The sequence below is a fragment of the Aquarana catesbeiana genome, linkage group LG01 (assembly GCF_042186555.1).
Source record: "Aquarana catesbeiana isolate 2022-GZ linkage group LG01, ASM4218655v1, whole genome shotgun sequence".
Taxonomy (NCBI): Eukaryota; Metazoa; Chordata; class Amphibia; order Anura; family Ranidae; genus Aquarana; species Aquarana catesbeiana.
In genome coordinates this window covers 434,674,267-434,698,138 of record NC_133324.1, presented here as the reverse complement: position 1 = coordinate 434,698,138, position 23,872 = coordinate 434,674,267, and the positions used below count along the sequence as shown (strand labels likewise).

Genomic DNA, 23,872 nt, shown 5'->3' with positions numbered 1-23,872 from the left:
GAATGGAATTTAAATTTTGTATTTCTGTAGTGCTTTTCTCCTTGAGTACTCAAAAAGCGCCTAAAAGTGAAGGTAGCCATTTTGGGCTCACGCAGTTTAGCCTATTATGTATCGGCATGACTTTGGGAGTAACCAGATTAGCCAGAGGAAACCCACGTTCAGCTTAGGGAGAACGTGCAAACTCCATAGAGTTAGTGTCCTGCTCAGGACCCGAACGGTGACCCTATTGCTGCATTAGCCCCCCTTAATACTTACCTGAGCCCATCTAGATCCAGCGATGTTGCACGAGAGATTCGTGATAGAAAATATGTGGCGCTACCTCAGTCCCAACATGACAAACATTATTGATTAATGCGTCCAAAAAAATATAGGTAAGGCTCTGTGCAACAATGTGTACATGTAGAGTGCAAAACCAAAGGAATAATTCAATTACACACCCAGTGTAGTGGAGAATCCAACCTCACATGGCAAAGTGTACTCAATAAATCATAAATAGTGTCTCCAAAATTATCCAATCAATATTGCATGTGAAAAATAACCGAATACTAAAAAATCATAATAATGGCATTCATGTTCACACATGTGCGATTCACAGACGTGATAAAGCAGTGTAACTCTCACAATTTGATAGTGCAATGTGCATGATCCAAAAATATAACTAAAAAGACCCCATAACCATAAAGTAAACACTTCACAGCTATAACCTTCAAACCAAAATTGCAACATGTAGTGAATATTACTAAAATTGATAAATTTCAGGAGTATGCGATTCACAAATACAAAACTCAATGCGACTGGAAAAAATTAAAAATTTCTACTAAAGTGCAATATGCATATAATTATAATAATGAAATTCATAACAAATGTAATGTGAAAAAATTCCTCGAACATGCAATTCACATATCTAGTAGTTAAATATAACAAACTTATAATTATAATCTCCTTCCTCATTGGCTAAGACAGCAGCGAAGCGCCATTGGCTCCCGCTGCCATCAGTCAGTGAGCCCATGAGAAGAGGGGGTGGGGCCGGGCCACTTCTGTGTCTGAATGGACACATGGAGCCTCGGCTCGGTTGCTCCCATAGCAAGCTGCTGTGGAGCACTAAACAAAAGGGAGGGGCCAGGAGCTCACAAGAGGGACCTGAGAAGAGGAGGATCAGGGTTGCTCTGTGCAAAACCATTACACAGAGCAGGCAAGTATAACTTGTTTGTTATTTTTAACAAAAAAGAATCACTTTAACCACTTCAGCCCCAGAACGATTTAGCCACTTCTTGACCAGGCCATTTTTTGCGATACGGCATTGCGTCGCTTTAACTGACAATTGCGTGGTCGTGCGACGTTATACACAAACTTATGTCTTTTTTTCCCCCCACAAATAGAACTTTCTTTTGGTTGTATTTAATCACCTCTGCTCTTTTTATTTTGCGCTATAAACAAAAAAGCCGACAATTTTGAAAACAATATTTTTTACATTTATAATATCAAATAATATCCAAAAAAAGTCTTCATCAGTTTAGGCCAATATGTATTCTACATATTTTTGATAAAATAAATCGCAATAAGCGTATATTGATTGGTCTACACAAAAGTTCTAGCGTCTACAAAATATGGGCTATATTTGACATTTTTTATTATAATTTTTTTTTTTTTACTAGTAATGGTCGTGATCAGTGATTTTTAGCAGGACTGCGACATTGGGGTGGACAGATCAGACACTTCTCACTTTTTTGGGACCATTAATATTTATACAGCAATCAGTGCTATAAAAATGCACTGATTACTGTGTAAATTTCATTGGCAGGAAGGTTTTACACTAGGGGGTGATCAAGGGGTTAAATGTGTTCCCTGGGAAGTGTTTTGAACTGTGGGGGGATGTGGGACTGACTGGAGGAGAGCGAACGCTGTTCCTGATCACTAGGAACAGCAAATCTCTGTCCTCCCTAGAACAGAGATCTATCAATGTAAACAGACAGATCCCCGTTCTGGCTCTCTGTGGAGCAATCGTGGGTGGCCGGCGGACATCACGGCCTCCAGCCACGTGTGTGCCTCTCACAGCTCTTAAAGTGGCCGACGTACAGCTATGGTGGTGTGTGCAGCCGTTCCAACTTGCCGCTGTAAAACGATGGCGGCTGGTCGGTAAGGATGAACTCCGGCGTGTTTGCACAGCCCGCGTGCAGAGCCCTCCAGGAAGTCGGTGCTGCGCTAATCAGTCAGTGAGCCATTGTCCTGATGCGTAGCTGCAGAGATCAGGAAATGTCTCACTGCCTGTGATTAGCGCAGTGCCGACTTCCTGGCGGGCTCTGCACGTGGGCTGCGGGACCACGCCAGAGCTCATCCTTACTGGTCGGCAACAGGTTAATGGAGCAGTCTTAAAGGTCAGTTTAGCACACAAACAGAAATTGCCATGCACAGGAGCACATCTTTATGCAATTCTGAGCATCTGTTTCCATGTACTTAGAGGAACATGTCATTAAAAAAATAAAATAAAGTCAGTAGCTACAAATGCTGTAGCTAATGGCTTTTAAGAAACAGCCACAAGCCCAGGAGTCCAGCTCTTCTCACCCATGCTGGTTCTTTGCTGGTATCACCATCTTGGCTGTGGGAGCTGGCTGCGACAGCTTTGTTTTTTAACCAGCCCACCACTGTGCAGGTATGAGATTGCGCTACACTATACATTTGGTCCCTCAGCCTCCCAGGACGAGTGACATGGGAGCAGATACCTGTTGGGAAAAGATATACTCCCTCCCCCCAAAAAATATGTAGGAGGGCGGCAGAGCGGCATAGAAGTGGTACGATCACTTTTGTGAAGTGTTGGAATTGTAGCCCTGATTGTTTCCATCCACATAGAGCAGTTTACAAGTGATGAGCATGTATGCAGTTGCTCAGCAATGAACCACTCAGCAAGGGCTTAGTAGGTGTCTATTGCAACTTGTATTTAGCAGGTACAGGTGAGGGTTCTACTAGATTGCAGAAGAAATGTGTGAAACTACTCTTTGAAGCTGCAAAGGATTTCATTTTGTGCTTCCATTGTAATGTTTTGGTATGGTCTCAAAGACCAGTTGTGTGTGTGTGTTTTTTTTTGTTTTTTTTTTGTTTTTTTTTTTTTCCGGTTTCTCATTCTAAAATAAATGCATTTCTTCTAATTGGGTGCTCTGCCTGTTACTCTGAACTGTACTCTGTACCTGCACCTACTCTGTGAACAGTTTTGTTGATCCTACCAAAGGAATATTCATTACTTTGTTAAACTTCAATACGAGTGTCATTTTATTTGGAGCAGATGGTCCTGTAGCTGAGCAATGCTATTATTTCAGCACACCCAGCCTAGTGCAGCTGTTCACTTGAATGTGGGCTTAATATACTATTTGTGCCACCTGAACACATGCAAAATAACATTCTCTGCGTTATAAGACCCATTGTGTATGTATAGAATATGCAAAAAGTACAATTACTAAAACTTGGAACCAGATTGGCTGCTATGAAATAATGACCCTTTAAAGAGGGGAAAAAAAAACAATTAAGTCAGCAGCAACAAATACTGTAGCTGCTGTTATAAACATGCACTTACCAGTCTAGGGATCTAGGTCTGTCCTCACCCAGGTCGGATCTTTGCACTGCCATCTTGATGTGGGAAGCTGGCTGTGACTTCCTGGTGATTCATGGCCTGCTTCCCACTGCGCAGGCGTGAGTAGTGCTGCACTTTGGCAATGGACCCGCAATCTTCATGGACTTGTGACATGTTTTGGGAGGTTGCATATGGGAGGGGCTTGGATCGCCAAGGCAATCAGAGAAGGGGTGGAGCAAGTATCTGTCAGAAATGGGTAACTGCTCCATGAAAAAAAAAATGTTCATTAGTGATAGAAGTGGGGGAAGGAGAAAAAGCTGAGCTTCCCTTTTTAGGTAAAGTTCTGCATTAAGTGAGCCTAGGCCCAGACTATGCACTTTATAAAGTATATTCTGAATGAGTATAAGCACCTTATTACAAATACCTCATTCACTGTAGATACAGACATTGTGGAACCTTCAAAGTTCACAACAGGCACAGAACACTTTTTTTTCCATAAGGCTTTCACATGGGTAGTAAAAACAGGTGGCCGAGCCACAGCTTTACTGCTCCAACCACCTTCTCCCTAACATTACAGACAAGTGGAGCTGTATACTTGCCATGGATGCAATGCTTTGCTTTGTAGCCATGGCAATTTTAACTACTCTTGCAGCATTTGACATGTGGCACAGTTGGTCAGACTCTTCTATTTAGGTCAATAGGAGCAAGCTGTTTTTTTTTTTTTTTTTTTTTTCTTTCATTTTTTTGTTTTTTTAAAGGGGTTGTAAAGGTAAAAATTTTTTCACCTTAATGCATTCTATGCATTAAGGTGAAAAAACTTTTGACAGTACCGCCGCCCCCAGCCCCCCCGTTTTACTTACCTGACGCCTCGAATCTTCGCTGCTCGTGCTCGTCATCTTCATTGCAGCTCAGCCTGGTCGCTGATTGGCTGCAGTGGATGGATTGAAAGCAGCGCAGCCATTGGCTCGCGCTGCTGTCAATCACATCCGATGACGCGGCGTGCCGGGGGGCAGGGCCGAGTGATACAGCGAGCGGCTATAGCCGCCGGCTGTATCACGGGAGCGCGCCCACAAGCACTCACCACCATGCGAGGGAGCTCGCATGAAGGTGGTAAATGCTTGCGGGGAGGAGCTGAAACAGCCGCCGAGGGACCCCAGAAGACCAGGTTCGGGGCCACTCTGTGCAGAACGAGCTGCACAGTGAAGGTAAGTATAACATGTTTGTTATTTAAAAAAAAAAAAAAAAAAAATAACTTTACAACCCCTTTAATACAAATTCTGATAGGGATTAAAAAAAAATTGGGTGGTAGCAGGCAGCTAGGTTACCTACCGAGTTGCCTCTTAGCTGCTGCTATACCACAGATTGCTTTTTGATAGAACTGCCCCAGTATAAAAACACCAAGACTTAAATCGTGGTAGCCTGCCAGCCTTCTAATGTAAACATGTTAGAAATGACTGAAACCTTGTGATATTTTTTTTTTAAACGAGTTACTTCATAATACCCACTGGCATAGGGTCAGGGTGGCTTGTTTTTTAAAGAAGTTCTTCGGTAGCAGCACTTTCCTTTTATAACATCAGCATTGTAAAAAATGGTAGTGTTATGACAATCCAATAATGGCTTATTTGGGAAAGCTCCCTTCATGTTGAGTCCTGTCTGCTTATCTCTATCCCAACAACTTGAATTTCCTGCATGCTTTGCAGCTTCTCCTTTTTTTTTCTTTTTCTTTTGATTTCTGAGGACTACATATCCCATGGCACCTTGCAGGCTGCGTATTCCTATGTGGACTCTGCCTACTGAAACTCCTCTCACCACCTCTGTGGTTCAGAAAGCAAGCTCTGTTATTTCTGTGACACTTCGGTGCCTACTCCAGGGCTTAGTGAGAATATGTAGAATTATGGTGTCCTTTTATGAAAGTGCGGTAAAATACCGCTTTTCAGTTCTCAGGCATTCTCAGAGAAGATCGCTCTCCTCTGAGTGCCTGTTTATGAAAGTGTGTAGATCGCTTCTCATGTTGAGTTGAGGAGCGATCTACAAACGCCGGGAACTCCTGAGAATGGCTCCTCTCACTATAATCTTGTGTGATGTAGCGGGATTACAGTATGAGGAACCATAAAATACAAAAGTTTAACACAAATCAGCACATTATTCCCCAACATATTAATAAAATAATAAATATTCCCCCCTACACAATATACATTAACCTAATTATAAAAAAAACATTGTTTTTATCAATATTTAAAGATCATACATGTCCCTATTTAAATGTGAATGGTGTATAGTAAATGAATGTAATGCACATATGTAATGCAGCTATACACCATTCATATAAATGCAAAATACATTTATAATCATTATTAAAATTATTTTTTTAAAGTATACAAGTATAAATATTTATTAATTAAAATAAAATATATTTCATTATAGATAAACATAAAAATTGATAAACTGGTGCGATGCGAGAACACTGCGAATCCACTGCGGGTTCCCGCATCGCACCGACTCGCATGTCAGTTCACACTGCCATATGTGAATCGCTGGGGAGTATCAATACATTGTTAACGACACCCCCAGATTAGCTTGCATATCGCACTGTGAACTGACAGTTCGGACATGAATCGGATTACATATGTGTGAACACACATGCGATCCGATTCTGGTCCGAACAGAAAAAAGGGTCCTGTGCGTGTTTGCACCGAATGCGGTGCGATATCAGCCATACTATCTGTACAGCTGATATCGCACCGCACAGACATCGCATGTAATGTGAATGGCAGTGTGCTGCGAATAACATGCGATGCCTGTGCGATGTCCGGCATCGCACAAGTGTGAACTGGGCCTAAAAGTTAACACCCCAAAATCAGTTCGCATATCGCAGTGCGATCTGCAAACTCGGACAGCAATCGAATTGCATGGGTGTGAACACCCATGCGATCCGATTCTGCTGTGGACCAAAAAAAGGGTCCTGTAAGAGTATGGTCCGAGGGCAATGCAAATTTAGCAATACTATCTGTATGGCTGAAATTATATCGCACAGAGATCGGATGTGATTTTGCACTGTGGTGCGAATCACATCCGATCTCGGACACCGCAGCACTGGGAACTGGCCCTAAATCATATTGCATTTGCACCAAAATGGTACAGGACCCTTTATTTGGTCTGCACTAGAATCGGATCGCATGGGTGTGAACACCCATGCGATCCGATTCCTGCACCATTACATAGTTCGCACTGCGATCTGTGAAATGATCTGGGGGTGTCATTAACTTTACATTGACACCCGCAGTGGTGCGCAGATGTCAATGTAGGTGCGATGTGAAAACCCGCACAGGAATCACGCTGGTTCACCCATCGCACAAGTGTGAACCCAGCCAGAGACGTGAACATCTAAAAAAAATATATATAGAGATAGATATAGATAGATATATATATATATATGTGTGTGTGTGTGTGTGTGTGTGTGTGTGTGTATATATATATATATATAGATAGATGTATATTTATATATAGATATATGTATATATATCTATATATAGATGTATATATATATATTTAGATGTGTGTGTGTGTATGTATATATATATATACACTATAAATTCCTATCCTGCTGGTTTTGGGGTGTGTAATGGTGGGGAAGGTGTGCTCTGACTGTTTGGTGAAAGAAAGAAGTCAAAAGACTTCTTTCTTTCTCCAGAATATCAGCCAGTTTCAGGCTTCTCACTCTGATTCTCCACTTCTGAAATGGTGAATCAGAAAGTGAGAATTCTGCCACAGATCGCCAGTGAGGTGCGGAGATCGCACCTTCATAAACTGGCCGTTTCTGTGAAGTCAGTTACAAATTCTCACTGTGCTGAGATAATCAGCGGAGAACATGTTCTCCGCTGATTAGCTCAGTTTCATAAACTGGTAATGAGCTGAGATCAGCGGTGAGACTCGGGATCGCCGCTGATCTCAGTTTCATAAAAGGACACCTAAAAGAAGTAAATGTGTGGGATTCTTCACAAATAAGTTTACATATTTAAAATGGAACTAAATTGCATCTAAGCACCAAAAAGCTATTTAATTTTTAATATTCAAACTAAACTCGCCCATGTCCATGTCTCCATGCTTTATTTTGCTGAGAAAACCCTTTGAAAAACACCCCCTAGCATTTCTGGCTGGGCCATCTTGAGTAAGGTCTGATGAGCCATGTAGCATTTACTTCCTGTTATCCATCTGTCCTTAGGCCAGGCATGCAGGAAGGATGATGTGCTTAGTAAAGAAAACCCCTTCTAAAGACTCCTGGAATATGACATTTTGTCTAGGTCTGGAAAACAAAGTAGTTTGAAGAAATGTAAAAAAAAACGGTCTAACCACTTGTCGACCGCTCTACAGTCGATATACTGCGAGCCGGCGTCAGGTGCAGGCTTTGCAACATACATGTATGTGCTGGCTTGCTCAGGCTTTGCAACATACATGTATGTGCTGGCTTGCTTCTAGGTTTGGGGAGCGCATGTGCGTGCCCACTGCCAAACCTTGCTGTGTTTAATCACAGCACAGGTCGGCAGTGGGCACGCACATGCGCTCCCCGAACCTAGAAGCATTCCGGCTTAAGTTTGGCAACAGATTTCAGCAAGTGATTTTGGCTGAAACTAGGGCTGCAACTAACGATTATTTTCATAATCGATTAGTTGGCCGATTATTGTTTCGATTAATCACCTTAAAAACAGTGTGGTGTATAATTTAGTTAATATGTAAAGTTTAAAAAAAGGCAATTTATTCCTAAATATCTTTATATGCAGGAGTAAATATAAATAACCAACTATATGGTTTAGGGAGTAAAATCTTTAATCCTCTCTGAGAATAACAGACAGAAGAGATATACTCTATATATTATTAGAGATTGAATCTGGTAAATATCATCAGACTCAGATCAAATTTTTTTATTTTAAAGAAAAATAAAAAAAATTCTAGACTGTTTTGCAGATTTTCAAACAGAACTGTAATATTATATGCTTTTCTGCAGCTTCTCCATAGAAATATATTGAACCAAAAAAGCACTGTTTTGCATTAAAAAAGGTCCTTGACCCTTTCCAAATACACAGCAGCTGAAAAAAGCATTGATGTGAACATTAAATAAACCGTATGGCATTTCTGTAAAAAGCACCAAAAATCACATGGGTGGGAACCAGGCCTAAGACATTTAGTAACATAATGGAGTTAAAAAAATAAAAAAATAGCCCTTAGTTTTTTTTATCTGTGCAACGGTGAAAGTAATATTTATAGTAGAGATTTGCTCTTTTTGTACTATATAGGGCTAATTTTAGCTTTTTTAACCCCATTATGTTACTGGCCGATTAATCGATTACAATTTTCATAATCGATTAATCGACAACTAATCCATTATGAAATTAATCGATTAGTAGTTTCGGCCCTGGCTGAAACCTGATTGGCGTGTAAAAGTAGAGTTCTGTGTTAGAGAGAACAGCCATCTGGGTGTTGATTCTCCCTTAATTAACCCCTTCCCAGCTAGTGTCATTGGTACAGAATTATCACTAATCGCTGTATTGGTGTCATTAGCGACGTCAGCCGTTGACCCTCCCGCCATTGTTAGCACCTGATTGGCCTCCACACACTGTTACACTAAGTTTAATAAGTTTCTGACCATTATAGTCACACTATAAGTCATTACAGTATAGCATCTATTGCTGCGTAAATTCCATTATATATACCATAGTTTGTAGACACTAACTTTTACGCAAACCAATTAACCACTTCAGCCCTGGAAGATTTTACCCTCTTCCTGACCAGAGCACTTTTTACAGTTTGGCACTGTCGCTTTAACTGACAATTGCGCGGTCATGCAATGCTGTACCCAAACAAAATAATGCTGTCCCCCAAATTTAAAATAAAAAAAAAATTCATCATTTTAGGCCAATATCCATTCTACATATTTTTGGTAAAAAAATCGCAATAAGCGTATATTGATTGGTTTGCGCAAAAGTTATAGCGTCTACAGACTATGGGAAAGATTTATGGCACTTTTTAAATTACTTTTATTTTTTACTAGTGATGACGGTGAAATGCAATTTTTAGCAGTATTGTGAGGGACAGATCGGAGCCTTTTGACACATTTTTGGGAACCATTGACATTTATAGAGCGATCAGTGCTATAAAAGTGCACTGATTACTGCATAAATGTCAGTGGCAGGGAAGGGGTTAACACTAGGGGGCGATCAAGGGGTTAACTGTGTTCCCTCACTGTGTTATGTGTGGGGATGGGACTAACTAGGAGAGATGACAGATCGCTGTCCCTACTTTGTAGGAACACACTGTCTTCTCTCTTCTCACAGCACAAATCCCCATGCTGGCTCTCGTGCACACGATTGCGCCCGTTGGCCACACGCATCGGATCCCCCGCTCCCCCGTGTCGGTGGCTCTCCTAGACAAAGCCGTGTATATATACGGGATTTAGGAGATATTTGCAGAGTGCATGCACTGATGACATTGGCGCAGTAAACCGTGAATATCTCTTAAGAGCCATTCTGCCGCAGTATATCTGTGTGAGCTGGTTGGGAAGCAGTTAATATACATATTTTTTTTACCAGAGGTAAAATACATTTTGACCTAAATTTATTAAGCCATTTTTTTGTTTTTTATAATAGAGTATAATTCGTTTTTTCAAAATGTTCGGGATTTTTTGTTCATATAATAAAAAATAAAACCCAGTGGTGATCAAATACCACCAAAAGAAAGCTCTATTTGTGGGAAAAATAAATAAAAAATTTTGTTTAGGTACAGCGTCACATGACCACGCAATTGTCATTCAAAATGCAACAGCACTGAAAGCTTTGTACATGCAGCTAGGCGCTGGTAAAACAAGGCTGTTGCCCCCCCCCCCAAACTGCCCATCTAGACTTGGCCGCCTTGCAGCCGCTTAGGGCTGTACCATGTCACATGTGCTACAAAACCAGAGAAATTCCCTGCTCAACTTATCAACAGGGGGCTCTGTAGTTTATGCATGTATTTGCAAATGGGTGCAGACTAAAACTGTTAGGATAATTTGGTGGGTTACAGGCTGGTTGGTAAGTTGAGTAAGGAATTTCTGTGGTTTTGTTTTGCATACATTGCGGTTCCATGTGCTCCATGCTGCCCGTGAGTTGGTCTAATACACTGGGATTAAATGCACAGGCAGGGGCTAGATTCCCCGTGTGCAAGGGGCCTAAGCCACCAAGTTAGAGACTTAATGCTGATTCTGCTTTTTGCACTTCTCTTTTTCAGACACGTTTGTAAATTAGAAGATTGTTATCTTAATCTTTTGACTTAAAAAAAATGACTTTGAAATTTCACTTTTATACACCTAAAGCCCTGGCAATTCACATTTCATTTTATTAAAGTGGTAGTAAGATCTGTTCTACCACTTGTACTTACAGGCAAGCCTATAGTAAGGCTTACCTGTAGGTACTGTGAGTAGTATCTCTTAAACTTGCAAAGTTTAGGATATATTCAGAGTGCATGCAGCCGGTGATGTTACTGGTGCATGTGCTCTGAAGGTCTGGCATACAGTGCTGGACCTTCAGAGCCTGTTCTATAAACGGCGGCTCGAGCGGGAATTACGTCATCGCACTCATGTAGGTGGACGTGAATCTGGAAAGGAAGACCGGGGGAAGATGTCAGCCCTCTCAGCGATGACAGCGCGGTGCTGGAGGACTTCGTTCTAAGGTAAGTCTCTCGTGCTAGTATGTGCTATAGGGGTGGCACAGTGTTGTAGTGGATAGCACTTTTGCCTAGCAGTAAGAAGGGTTGCTGGTTCGAATCCCAACCACAACACTACCTGCATGGAGTTTGCATGTTCTCCCTGTGCCTGCGTGGGTTTCCTCCGGGTACTCTGGTTTCCTCCCACACTCCAAAGACATGTTGGTAGGTTAATTGGATCCTGTCTAAAAATTGTTCCTAGTATGTATGAATGTGAGTTAGGGACCTTAGAGTGTAAGCTCCTTGAGGGTAGGGACTGATGTGAATGTACAATGTATATGTAAAAGCACTGTGTAAATTGATGGCGCTATACAAGAACCTGAAAAAAATAGTATGCGATGCATACTTGCACATGATGACGTTGCCTTGCAAAGGATTTTTTTTCCATCAACTGCGGTTTACTATTGCTTTAAATGAGGCAACAAAAATTCTATGAATCAGTGCATTTTAGCCCAGTTTAATGTATATCTCAATGTTTCGCTGCTTGTTAAATACAGAGCCCTGTTTTGTGAATGTAGTCTAATTTAAAATGTCTAATTTAAAATTTGATACAAGTGTACAGTATATGTTAATAAAACCTTGAAAATGCTGAATGCACGAAAAGTCTGTATGCATTTAAGGCTTGTTCAGGTTTCAATCATTTCCACTTGACATGCATTCTGGGGTGGTAGTGTTTTGCAGTGAAACTTGCATTGCACGGCACAATTTTGTTAGGGGGCACATTTTAAAATAATTTTGAAAGCTTTTAGGTCAAGCTGCAGTTTCCTGGTAGCTCATTACAGTGAGGAATAGTGTTCCATGTAAACACATACTGTAAAACATATCTCCCATAAAAAGGATGAAGCCTGCTGTAGCCCTGTAAATTGCATACAGAAAATGCATATTGAAATGTTTTGAAAATTATTCCCTTGATGCATGAAAAATACAAGCACTGTTAAATATTTAATTTTTTAAACAGAAGTAGAGCTGAACGATTAATCGTTAAGAATCGAAATCGCGATCTTTCGCCCTTCCTGATCTTCAAAACAGCATGTCATGATTCTTTCTAACAAGTGCAGAAAATTCTTACAGCTGGAAAAAATAAAGTAAAAAAAAATCCAGGCCCTTCTAAGTTAAATCACAACACTGGAATAAGTAGAAACAAAGTATCTTTTCATTCTTTCATCAAAGGAATATATGAAGGACGTTTAACCATTTAAAGACCAAACCTTCTCTGACATTTGTTGCTTGCAAGTAAAAATCATTATTTTCTTCTAGAAAATTCCTTGGAACACCCAAACATGAGATATATATATATATATTTTTTTTTTTTTTAGCAGAGACCCTAGAGAATAAAATGGTTGTTGCAATATTTTATGTGGCACCGTATTTGCACAACGGTCTTTTAAACGCAATTTTTTAATGAAAAAAACACTTTAATGAATTAAAAAAAGCCCAATTTTTTTTTTTTTGTATAATGTGAAAGAAGATGTTACACTGCGAAAATCGTGATCTTTATTCTAAGCAAAATTGTGATTCTCATTTTAGCCAAAATCGTGCAGCTCTAATCAGCATTATTGAACCTTCTTATTGGACATAATAGCAAAAGCATTCAAATGCAGTGTCTATAGGTACACTGCATTACAACCTGTGCCAACATTTGAACAGTTTAAAGAGGAGTTCCACCCAGGGGGTCCATTAAAAAAAAAAAAAAATTAAAAGTCAGCAGCTACAAATACTGCAGCTGCTGACTTTTAATTGGACACTTACCTGTCCCTGGGTCCAGCGATGCGGGGGATCAAAGCCCCTCCGCTCGTCGGCATTTCAACTGTGGGCGCCGGGCTGTGGCTTCACAGCCTGGCACCCACTGCGCATGCGCGAGCGGTGCCGCGCGCCGTGATTGGCCGCTTAATCACCTGGGACCTATAATGGGTCCCAGATAATGGGTCCCAGATTGACAGGAGGGAGGGAGCAGAGCTGAGCCCTTCCTGTGCCGAGGGGGAAGTGATGTCACCAGCCCAGGCAAAGGAAGAGGCAGACTATGAGGGACCACCTAGCAACAGGCATTTAGAGGTAAGTAAAAAAAAAAAAAAATATCCAAATTTTTTTTGTTTTTTTTTGTTTTAGAATTTTTCAGGTATTTTTGTTTTTTTGGGTGGAACCCCACTTTAAGGACATATTCCTGGCCTCACCTGCGTTAGTGTTTAACACTATTCATTTAAATTTGATTGAAGTAATTTCAAATATAGCATAAGTGTTAGTGTTCCTACTTATACCCATGCTATGCAATAAAGTGCTAAAATCTCAAAATAGACTGTAGTTCTTCAAAGTAAAACATGGTGTTTGCAAATCCGTTATTGCTGCAAGACTTGGTTCACATGGCAGTAGTCACTAAAAAGTGATTGATTTTCAGTGGGTGCTAGAGCAAGCAAGGAGCTGCGGACTATCTTTTTCTGTGATTGCTAGAGCAGCGGCCAGGCTTCCAGGGGGCGGATATTGCCACTTTATGAATGTTTTTGCCAAATAGCGATTTTGCATGGACCTATTCCACTGCAGGCATGAGCCAGGCAGCACTGCCTGTCAAGTGCAGTCAAATTAAATTTGCTGCATCCGTATGATCCCCCTTGCTTACTATATAAGCTTTCGGTTGCCTAACCACATTTATTACCACCTTTGTGAACAAAGCCTTAGTTAAATACTTTGGAATGTTTTCTCAAAGCATGGGCATAATTGTTCACATTCACCAAAGGCACAAGACCCTTTTCCATGAAAAGCAGTTTTAGCTTAAGCTAAATTCCAGCTACAACTTTAGTTAAAGACAAAAAACTGCAACACTTACACCATCTACACTGTTGCTATCCCACACAGTAGGTCTTCATCATTAGATGGTGATGCTGTTGTGGGTTGAGTGGCCATTCAGCTCATTCATTTCCTGTGAGATATTGACCAGCCACTTAGAGTGTTGCACAAAGAGGTGCCATGTCATTCAGTCCCTCTTTGCAGCTTTCAGGCCCTTTCTCTTGCTGGGGACAGAGTATCTGCGACATGCTTAAACCAGGGTGGTATAGCTGAAAACACAGGAGTTGTGTACCTTTTTATCTGTTTTTCACAAATTTGTTAGGCTTTAACCTGTTGGTCTTCCTTAGTGTGTATGTGAATTTTTTTTTTTTGTGTGTGAAACTATGCTATAGTGTCCTGTGTACATAGTACTTGCCCCCATTAAAATCTAAGCAGTGAATTTAAAAAAATATTTTCGGTCTTTGCTGGCTGCAGCTCCACCCTTCCTGAAGCCTAAAATTATGGGGTGTTTTCATGAGGGCGAGTTACGATCAGCCAGCTTTCTATGTAGAGTTCTTTTTTTTTTTTTTTTAAAAAGCTACTCTGGCTACACATAATAATTTTACCATAACATGAAACACTAGTTAGCAATGATCATGGAAAAATGTATTTATACACTTCAGTTTCAGTAAATGGTCATAAACTAGTGTGCTAATACAATTGGCTGTTAGAAGCTAATGTCAATTACTTTAAAGTGATGCTTCTGTTTTTAAAACTTATAGTCAATATATATAAATAATGCTTATTTCATGGGCAAATCTGGGGTAGGATTGACAGAGCTTGGCAAAATCTATTTGCAGATTTCTCTCAATATATATTTGTGACATTTCCTTCTCTTACCCCTTTCCCCTCCTCTCTCGTTAGCAGGTAATAGCTGCCATGGAAACACAGTTGTCCAATGGTCCCACATGCAATAACACAGGCAATTGTCCAAACTCGATAAACAACTGCACATCACCCGTGGACTCCAACAATACAGAGGACAGCAAGACCAATTTAATAGTGAACTACCTTCCTCAAAACATGACCCAGGAGGAATTGAAGAGCTTATTTGGAAGTATTGGTGAGATTGAATCCTGTAAGCTTGTGCGGGATAAAATAACAGGTATAAAACATTTTTCAATAACTTTTTTGGAATTTTCCCTTCTGCAAATGTTTAATTCCGAATCAATCCCTTTAGTTGCAGTTTGGTATACAAATCCTTGGATTTCAGAAATATCTTGTAGTGAGTAATGATTTTAAAATGCTAGGTAAAGTAAGAGATTCCTTGGCTTCCTTGCATTGCTTCACTGCCAAGACCGTATGTGATGTGTTGGCATACACTGTGACAGCTGATTGGAGGAAAGGCACCCCCCCTCCACAGAGGTGTGCTAATTAGCTCACTGCTGATCTATTTATAGCACCCACCCCAACACAAATTTCAGGCTGGTTTTATCTCAGTTGTTGGAGAACTTGTCAGAAGTTATGCTGATAGCAGAATAATGAAGCAGCATAAAGACAGGGACTTAAAGCTTTGGAGAGAGATAAGAAAACACTACAGATATGTGCTTGGGTCAAATTTCATGAATCAGGTTTACATCCACTTTAAGCAGTTGTGTCCCCGGGGTCTTTCACCTTAAATACCCTAAAAGTCTCAGCATTTTCTCGTTTGATGTCTTGGCTCTGTACATTATACTTTGTGTTTTGTAGTCTACCCTAAAGCCTGGTACACACATTAAAAAAACAGGAGCTCGCTATACTAACTATGCAATATTAGTACAACGATCTCCCTGCTGAGCTATTGTGTTCTGACAGGGGGACCCCAAACCAACCCACCACGACTACTGCTCCCCCAACACACCTGTCTGTGCTCGTCAGGTGCCAATTGGATGCTGGTTTTCCAGCATGCCCATTCAACAGAAGCAGATGTACACACGGGCTGATTGTCAGCCAGTCTCTGTTGAACTTGACGATATTCAGCCCCTTCTTATCGGTAGCCCAGTTGTCCCCTAAACAAACTTTTTAATGCTGGCTGTTGCGCTAGCCCTGCAGCACTGATAATAAAACTGAAAACATCTCTCAGCGTTGACGCCATCATTCAGGGCTGTGTATGTGTAACAGCAGCTACTGATGCACTCAGTGCTGCAGGCTTTGTAATAATTTGTAAATGGCAGCTTTGGTTTTCAGAGTGGCCCTTGTTGCCAGAGACCTGAACGGTCAATCACAAATGGGTCTTCACTCTAACAGCGGTGTCAGAATGGAAGGGGAAAACTTTTAGATCATACTGCTTAAAGGAGGAGTTCATTTTTGGGAGTATATTATATGTTCCACCTGTTTAGGGTGGAGCATGTAACGTGTCTCACTGCTGCAGCTGCTCACCAATCCCCTCTTTCCCTGTGACAGCAGTACAGGGAAAAGTTCCCCCATACAAGCTGTCACTTTTTGAAAATCGCGCTGCATACATGGCCGCGTCATTCATAGTTCTGAACTAAAGGTACTAACATCCTTTGCGGATGTCGGCTTGTAGTTCTCGGTGAACTACCACGTCGCTGTTGAGCACTGTGGTAGTTCATAGTCTTCCTGTCGTAGTGAAACTGCCTGCTCATACGATGTATGGGGCAGACAGCTTGCACTCAGTCTGCAGGAGCCCTGCATGGCACCAGCGATCTGATCGCTGGTGCAATACTTTCCAGGCTCCTACAAAAAAAAAATAAAGGCTCATTTTTTACCTGCCACAAATTGTGCATATATTATTATTTATTTATTTATTTTTTTAAAGTTAAATTTATCCTTTAACAGCTGAGGGATGGATTTGAATAGGACCAAGTGCTCTATGCATTTGGTTCCCTGGCAGAGAAAATAAAATTGATACCATTGTAATGAAACTACTTTCATTTGGTAGCAGACTTGGATACATACATTTCCTTGTTTTTGGAAATGAAATTCAAGAAACAAATGCATTTATTGTATTTGTTTCCCAACCCAACATTTACATAATTTCTGCACACCGTATATTTTCTCGAACACATCAACAAATAAAAGATCATTCATTCTACCTTTAGGGAACATAGCCGAAAGGCAAAGCTCAAAGTGAATGTATGCATTTTACTGTAGAGGAGCTTTAGCCCTCGTTCACATTGAATGATTTCAAAGCCGCGTGTCAGTGTGACTTTTAAGACATCTGTGCAGCTTCATGCACATGTCTATTCAAGTTGCACCTGAAATCGCCAAAAGTAGAGCAGGAACTTTTTTGAATCGATGCAGCATCGCAAAGTCGGCGTCTCATCGATTTGAACATGGCAATTGCCGACAGTAGGGTGCAATTTGACCTGGGGGGAAAATCATTTTGTATTAATGCAACATTAACCACCTTGTTTCCATGTGAAAATCTTTTTTTTTTTTGTTGCTAGAAAATTAGTTAGAACCCCCAAGCACATGTTTTTTTTTTAAAGCCGAGGCCCTAGAGAATAAAATGGTGGGTTTTGCAGTTTTTGTCACATGGTTTTTGCGCAGCGGTTTTTCAAACTGTTTTTTGGAATAAAAAGTACTTTTTTAAAAAAAATTTTATGCAAAGAAACAGAAAACATACACCAATTTTTTCTTTTTTGTAAAATAAAAGATATCACGCTGAGTAAATGGATACCAAACATGTCATGCTTTAACCACTTCCGGATCGCCGCACGCCGATATATATCCTAAGTTTGAAGAGGAATATCGTTATGGCAGCAGCTAGCTGCCATAACCCCGGTATCCTCTTTCGGCCGGCAGTCCGGTTTCCGATAACAGTGGTCTCTCCTGCAGATTCGGCGCAAGATCACTTTTAGCTTCCCCGATTACTGGAGCCATCGGCGGAGGCGATCGGATGTTGATCCACGCTGGGGGGAGACGAGTGAGGGGAAGATGGCCCCCACCCGTCTCCATACCATTTGGGCGGAAGTGATGTCAAAACGTCACTTGGGATCAAAAAGACCTCAGATCTCATATTGACACTAAAATGGTGGTCTCTGCATAGCTCTTAAAGGGCCATTTTTTTGACAATTTTTTTTTTATTGCATTTTAGTGTCAATATGAGATCTGAGGTCTTTTTGACCCCAGATCTTTTATTTAAGAGGTCCCGTCGTGTTTTTTTTTCTATTACAAGGGATGTTTACATTCCTTGTAATAGGACTAAAAGTGACACTTTTTTTTTTTTTTTTAAAAAAACAGTGTAAAAAGTAAAATAAAAAAAACTTCTTCTTTTTTTTTTTTTTTTATAAATGCGCCCTGTCCCGCCGAGCTCCGGTGCAGCAGCGAACGCATATGTGAGTAGTGCCCGCATGTAACAATGGTGTTCAAACCACACGTGAGGTATCGCCGCGATCGGTAGTGAGAGCAATAATTCCTAGACCTCCTCTGTAACTCAAAACATGCAACCTGTAGAATTTTTTTAAACGTTGCCTATGGAGAATTTTAAGGGTAAAAGTTTGTTGCCATTCCACGAGCGGGCGCAGTTTTGAAGCATGACATGTTGGGTATCAATTTACTTGGCGTAACATTATCTTTCACAATAGAAAAAAAATTGGGCTAACTTTACTGCTTTCTTATTTTGTAATTAAAAAAAATATTTTTTCAAAAAAGTGCACTTGTAAGACTGCTGCGCAAAAACAGTTAGAAAAAAAATGTATGTTTGGGGGTTCTAAATTTTCTAGCAAAAAAAAACTTTAACTTGTAAACAACAAATCTCAAAAAGAGGCTCGGTCCTTAAGTGGTTAAAATTGCACACACCCACCAAAGGGGACAAGCGTAAATTAGCTTTAAAAGCCTATACAGGTTACCGCTTTACATGTACAGAGGAGGTCCAGTGCTAGAATTACTGTCCATGATCTGACATTTATGGCGATACCTCACGGTTTGCTCACATGGTTTTTTTTTTAAACATCCATGTGACCGCAATAGGCATGCGACAGGTACTCTTTATGGGAGGGATCTCTCCTTTGAACTTGAAAGAATTCAAACCGCCAAGATTGGCGTTTTTGAATACTTTAGATTTTCAAAAAATGGCACTGTTGTGATGTCCCCGCTTCTGGGTTATCATAACAGAGACACAATCAAAACCAATACCGGCTTTCTTCGGGTCTCCGACTAGCTGGCGGATGCGCCGGCTAGTAGCTTGGGTCTCCCGGTGGGACGGTAGAGCCCGAGCGAGCCGCGGGAGGGGGGTACGTCCCCTCCCCGCTGCTTGTTATAACGAGCGGCTGGTTAGAAACTCTAATGGTTGTTACAAGAAAGCCAACTGGCGGCTCTAAAAAAAATAAAATAAAAATGGTATCCGGGTGATGGCTGCAGGCTTCACCCCGGTACAACCACTTGAAGTCAAATGACGTACCAGGTACGTGATTTGGTGGCAAGTTGAGCTTGACTCAAGTTGATGAATGCATCTGTAAGCATAACCAACATTTTTACCAGTTTGTGATCACTAAAAATTTAAAATGAGTGTGTCCCTCCTCTCCTGCTGCTGAAATTACATTAAGTTTTTCATATAATCCTCTGTTTAATAATGTAAGGAGAGCCCCAGTGTCTGTGCTTTATAAAAAAAAAAAAAAATGCTGTTCTATACCTTTTTTCAGAGCGACGCTCACGTAACCGGCCTCCTCTCTCCTCCTCTCGACTGACGTCAGCGGGGGATTCTCGGCCCATCCTGCTGTAGCTGTCAGATCGAGACACGGCCGGTAACAGCCACTTTAACATTTAAACTGTATAGAGAATATTTTTATATTAGGTGGTGTACACTTTTTTTTTTTTTTTTTTTCTTTTTTCGAGGGGTCTGGATCTGGTCACCACCATGTGCAGCTCTGCAGCAACAGATCATTTCTAATAGTGATCTATTGCTGGTTTAACCCCTTCATGCTGACCGTACGCAAATATGCGGCCTTTGGCTTGAAGGGGTTGTATGGGGGTGATGCATGCAGCTGTAGGCATCACGCTGGTACTGTTTTTTTTTTTTCATACATCATGGGACACAGGCTAATATTACCTACTGGGTTATACTTCATCTCCAGGTGAATGGACACTGGTAGACCAAAGTTCTTTAGACAGGAAGTGATCCCCTATATAACCCCTCCCATACAGGAAGTGCTTCCGTTTTTTTACCAGTGTCTGCAAGGCGGGTGGCACGACTGTTTGAGCTCTGAGTTCCAGGTCTCTAGTCCCACAAACGGTTCTTAAATGGTACCCAAGCCTCGCAAAGAAGACTCGCGAACCTGCAGTTTTGGCTGTAATGCGGCCTCCAGGTGCTGAACCCTGCGAAGTGGAATCCTGGACACCACAGCGCTAAGGTATTCCTGCAGGATGCTGTACAGGTCCAAGGGAGTGGACCCTATACATGAAAAGGGGTACCCAGTCCTTGAAGGTCCTCAAGTGACAGGAAAGCGCCGTGATGGGTGAAGATTGGGTTTTTCCCCAGTTGTCTTCCAGGACAGCCCTTGAGAGATGGAGTCCCTCCCATCGACCCAGGAAACACATTGCCAAAACAGTTCAAAAGGCGGTCCCTGGCCAGTCATTTGTGTTTCCTCCTTCGGAGGAACATGTTGCCAGGAACCAGGTCAGAAGGACTCTATCTCTCAGGGGCTGCCTGAGGGGAGCGGAGCTGCACAGGGGGACCGGGTCCTAGCCAGCAGCTCCAGACTAGTCCTACCTCTTTTTACTGGGCTCGGGTACCGTCCGGCTGACAGGAGCAGACCCATTACTCCCCTCTTTCCGGTGCCGAGGTGGCCAGTGGCAGGGTGATGCTTGTTCCCCCCAGGAGCTGTGTAGATGGTTTCTTCCATCTCAGCTCCGCTCTGTAAGGGCGGTGGGGGTCGGAGACGGCGAGCGTTATTTCCGGCGGAACCGCGTCATCGCTGTGTGCCGAGACTTCCGGTTCTGGGTCTCTGAAGGCACAAAGAGGAAGGGGAAAAGCCCACGCTGGGCCTACAAATCCCGACCAGCGTCCAGCCATACCGGACTAGCGGCGGGATCCGGAGCTCGAGAGGGGGACCATGGAGGCTAATCCCCAGGACACTCCGGTGGATGCAGGCACCAGCCAAACACAGGTAGGCTGCTGGGCAAGCCCTTACTGTTTTTATTCTGGGGTTTTGTTGTAAGGCTGGGATTGGTAGTGCCCCATGGTGGTGGTTTTCTCACAGTCCCGGGTTTATGCAGCAGTGGTGGCAGCACGGGTGTTTCTACTAAAAGTTGGAGGGATTTTGATGCTAAAGATCGTTTATTCTTTATTGCAGGCTAAGGAGACCCCAAGGGAAGACAAATCAGGCCGCAAAAAGTGCCCTAATTGTGGAAATAAGTTGTCCTCAGGCTCTAACAAAGCCTTATGCAAGCAGTGTATTGCAGGCTTACTTAAAACAGAGGCAGACTCTCCCTTGGCAAAATTCCTTGGCTCCTTGAAGGATGAGATGGCATCAACCTTTAAATCTCTTCGCGAGTTAATCGCAGATGTAGGCACGTCTGCTTCCACCAGTAAAGCAGCTGCGATTCCCTCCTCACCATGCCTTACAACACCCAGTTCTGGGGAGCCCCGTATGGTCAGGGAGCATAGCCCCGTGTTAGCCCTGAATCCTCTGACGCAGACTCAGATCAAGATGAGGATCAGGCTGTAGCTAACAAAGCAGCAAAATACAAGCTGTCTCTGGAGGATGTAGACGAGCTGTTGAGCACTATTTATGATACGCTGGAAATTGATGAGGAAGAAACTCAATTGACCAGACATGATAAAATGTATGAGGCTCTGGGGAAAAAGAAAGCTAAGGTATTCCCTATACATAATGTGCTTTCTGGCCTGGTCCGCAAGGAGTGGGCTGAGCCAGATAAAAAGGTTTTCTTCCCAAATTCCCTTAAAAGGAGATTCCCCTTTGATGAGAGCCCATAGGCGGTCTGGAATAAAAATCCTAAACTAGACGCCCCTCTGTCCAAAGTCTCAAAACAGTCTGACCTTGCTTTTGAGGATATGGGTCATTTAAAGGACCCAATGGACAGGAAAACAGCTTCTATGGCAGGTTTAAAACCAGCTCTGGCCTCTTCTTGTGTTGCCAGGAATCTGGAGTTCTGGTTAGCCCAACTAGAAGAACATCTAAACGCAGGCACGCCTAGGGCGGAACTCTTGAAAACCTTCCCTATGCTTTTTAAGGCGACAAGTTTCATCTCTGACGCTTCCACGGATGCCATAAAATTTATGGCTAAAACAGTGGCGCTTTCTGTCGCAGCCAGGAGGTCAGTCTGGATGAAAACTTGGGGGGGGGGGGGAGACACGGCGTCTAAAACACACCTGTGCAGTGTCCCCTTTACAGGAGACTTGGTCTTCGGGCCTGAACTAGATACCGCCTTGGAAAGAACGGCGGATAAAAAGAAAACCTTTCTTAAATGACTTACAGAGACACCCATTCTAAGGCTTCAAAGAGAATTAAAAGAATAATAAACTGACGAGCGGGACAACCTTGTGGACCATACCTCTACCTTTCAACCCTTTTTCTTCTTTCTCTTTCCTTTTCTCCACCTTACGATTAAAGCTCCTTATCAGAATTTATTTGACCTATATACACTCTACTTGTAAACAATATGTATAGTAGGTATAAATCATTTAAATACCTACAAAAGTAACTAAGGAAATGATATATATCTTTAATTTAGGTTTACGTGAACCCAATGTTTAATATTTGAAATTTCATGATATTTACCTATATAAACCCTACTGTAAAACAATGAGCTTACTTTATGGATCCTTGTAAACTTACTTTATGTATCTTTATGTATCTTTATAACATTGTATACTCAATAAACTTCTTTTGACAAGGAAAAAGAAAACCTTTCCCATTAAAAAGAAAAATTTTCAAAGAAAATTTTTTCGTCCCTCAAAGGAACCCTCCAAGTCAGAGAAGGAGTTCAAACCCAAAAAGCATTGGACGGGACAAAAAGGGAAGGGAAAAGGGGGCATACTTTTTAACCGCCCCGATTCAAACCCTAAACCCCAGTGACATCAGGGTCCCGGTGGGAGGAAGGTTAGTGAATTTTCTCCCACAGTGGGAAAAGATCACCTCAAACGAGTTTGTCTTAAACATTATAAAAAGAGGGTATGCGCTGAAGTTTCACAGCGATCCACCCTCAAAGTTTCTTGTGACAAAGCTTCCAAGACACTCGGAAAAGGCCAAGGCCTTACCTCTGTTAATAGAAGAAATGGTGGATCAAGAGGTATTGACACCAGTCCCTATGCAGGAACAGGGGGACGGTTTTTACTCGCACATTTTTGTGGTAAAGCCGCCTGGGAAGTTCAGACTAATCATGAACCTCCAACCTCTGAACCGCTCCATCCGATACAAAAAATTCCGGATGGAGTCCATCTACTCGATAAGGAATCTTCTCCAAAAAGAGGTGTTCATGGCTACCCTGGATTTAAGGGACGCCTATCTGCATATCCCAATAAAGAAGGAATGCCAGAAATTTCTTCGGATGGCGATCCAGATAGACACCAAAATTTATCATTTTCAGTGCAGAGCACTTCCTTTCGGACTGTCGTCCTCCCCGAGAATCTTTACCAAGGTTCTCGGGGAGGCATTAGTTCCGTTAAGACTACAGTCAGTCATGATTATTCCATATCTAGACGACTTGCTCCTCACGGCCCATTCGGAGAAGCATCTTCGTCGGGACCTAGAGTTGACACAGCTCAGCCTGAGGCAGTTGGGGTGGATAATCAGTCTGGAAAAGTCCAAGACTACCCCAACACAGGAAATTTTGTACTTGGTGTACAAGATCCTGTCA

The 23,872-nt window shown here is 41.9% G+C and overlaps 1 protein-coding gene across 1 annotated transcript in view; it reads left to right on the top strand.

Annotated features, from left to right (window-relative positions):
• Window positions 1-23,872, top strand: part of ELAVL2 (ELAV like RNA binding protein 2) — a gene marked incomplete in the record, with an annotated part of 337,010 nt that overhangs the window by 74,378 nt on the left and 238,760 nt on the right. The window contains 1 exon segment of the mRNA XM_073635956.1: window positions 14,978-15,215. Within this exon segment, the coding sequence (XP_073492057.1) occupies window positions 14,978-15,215 (238 nt within the window).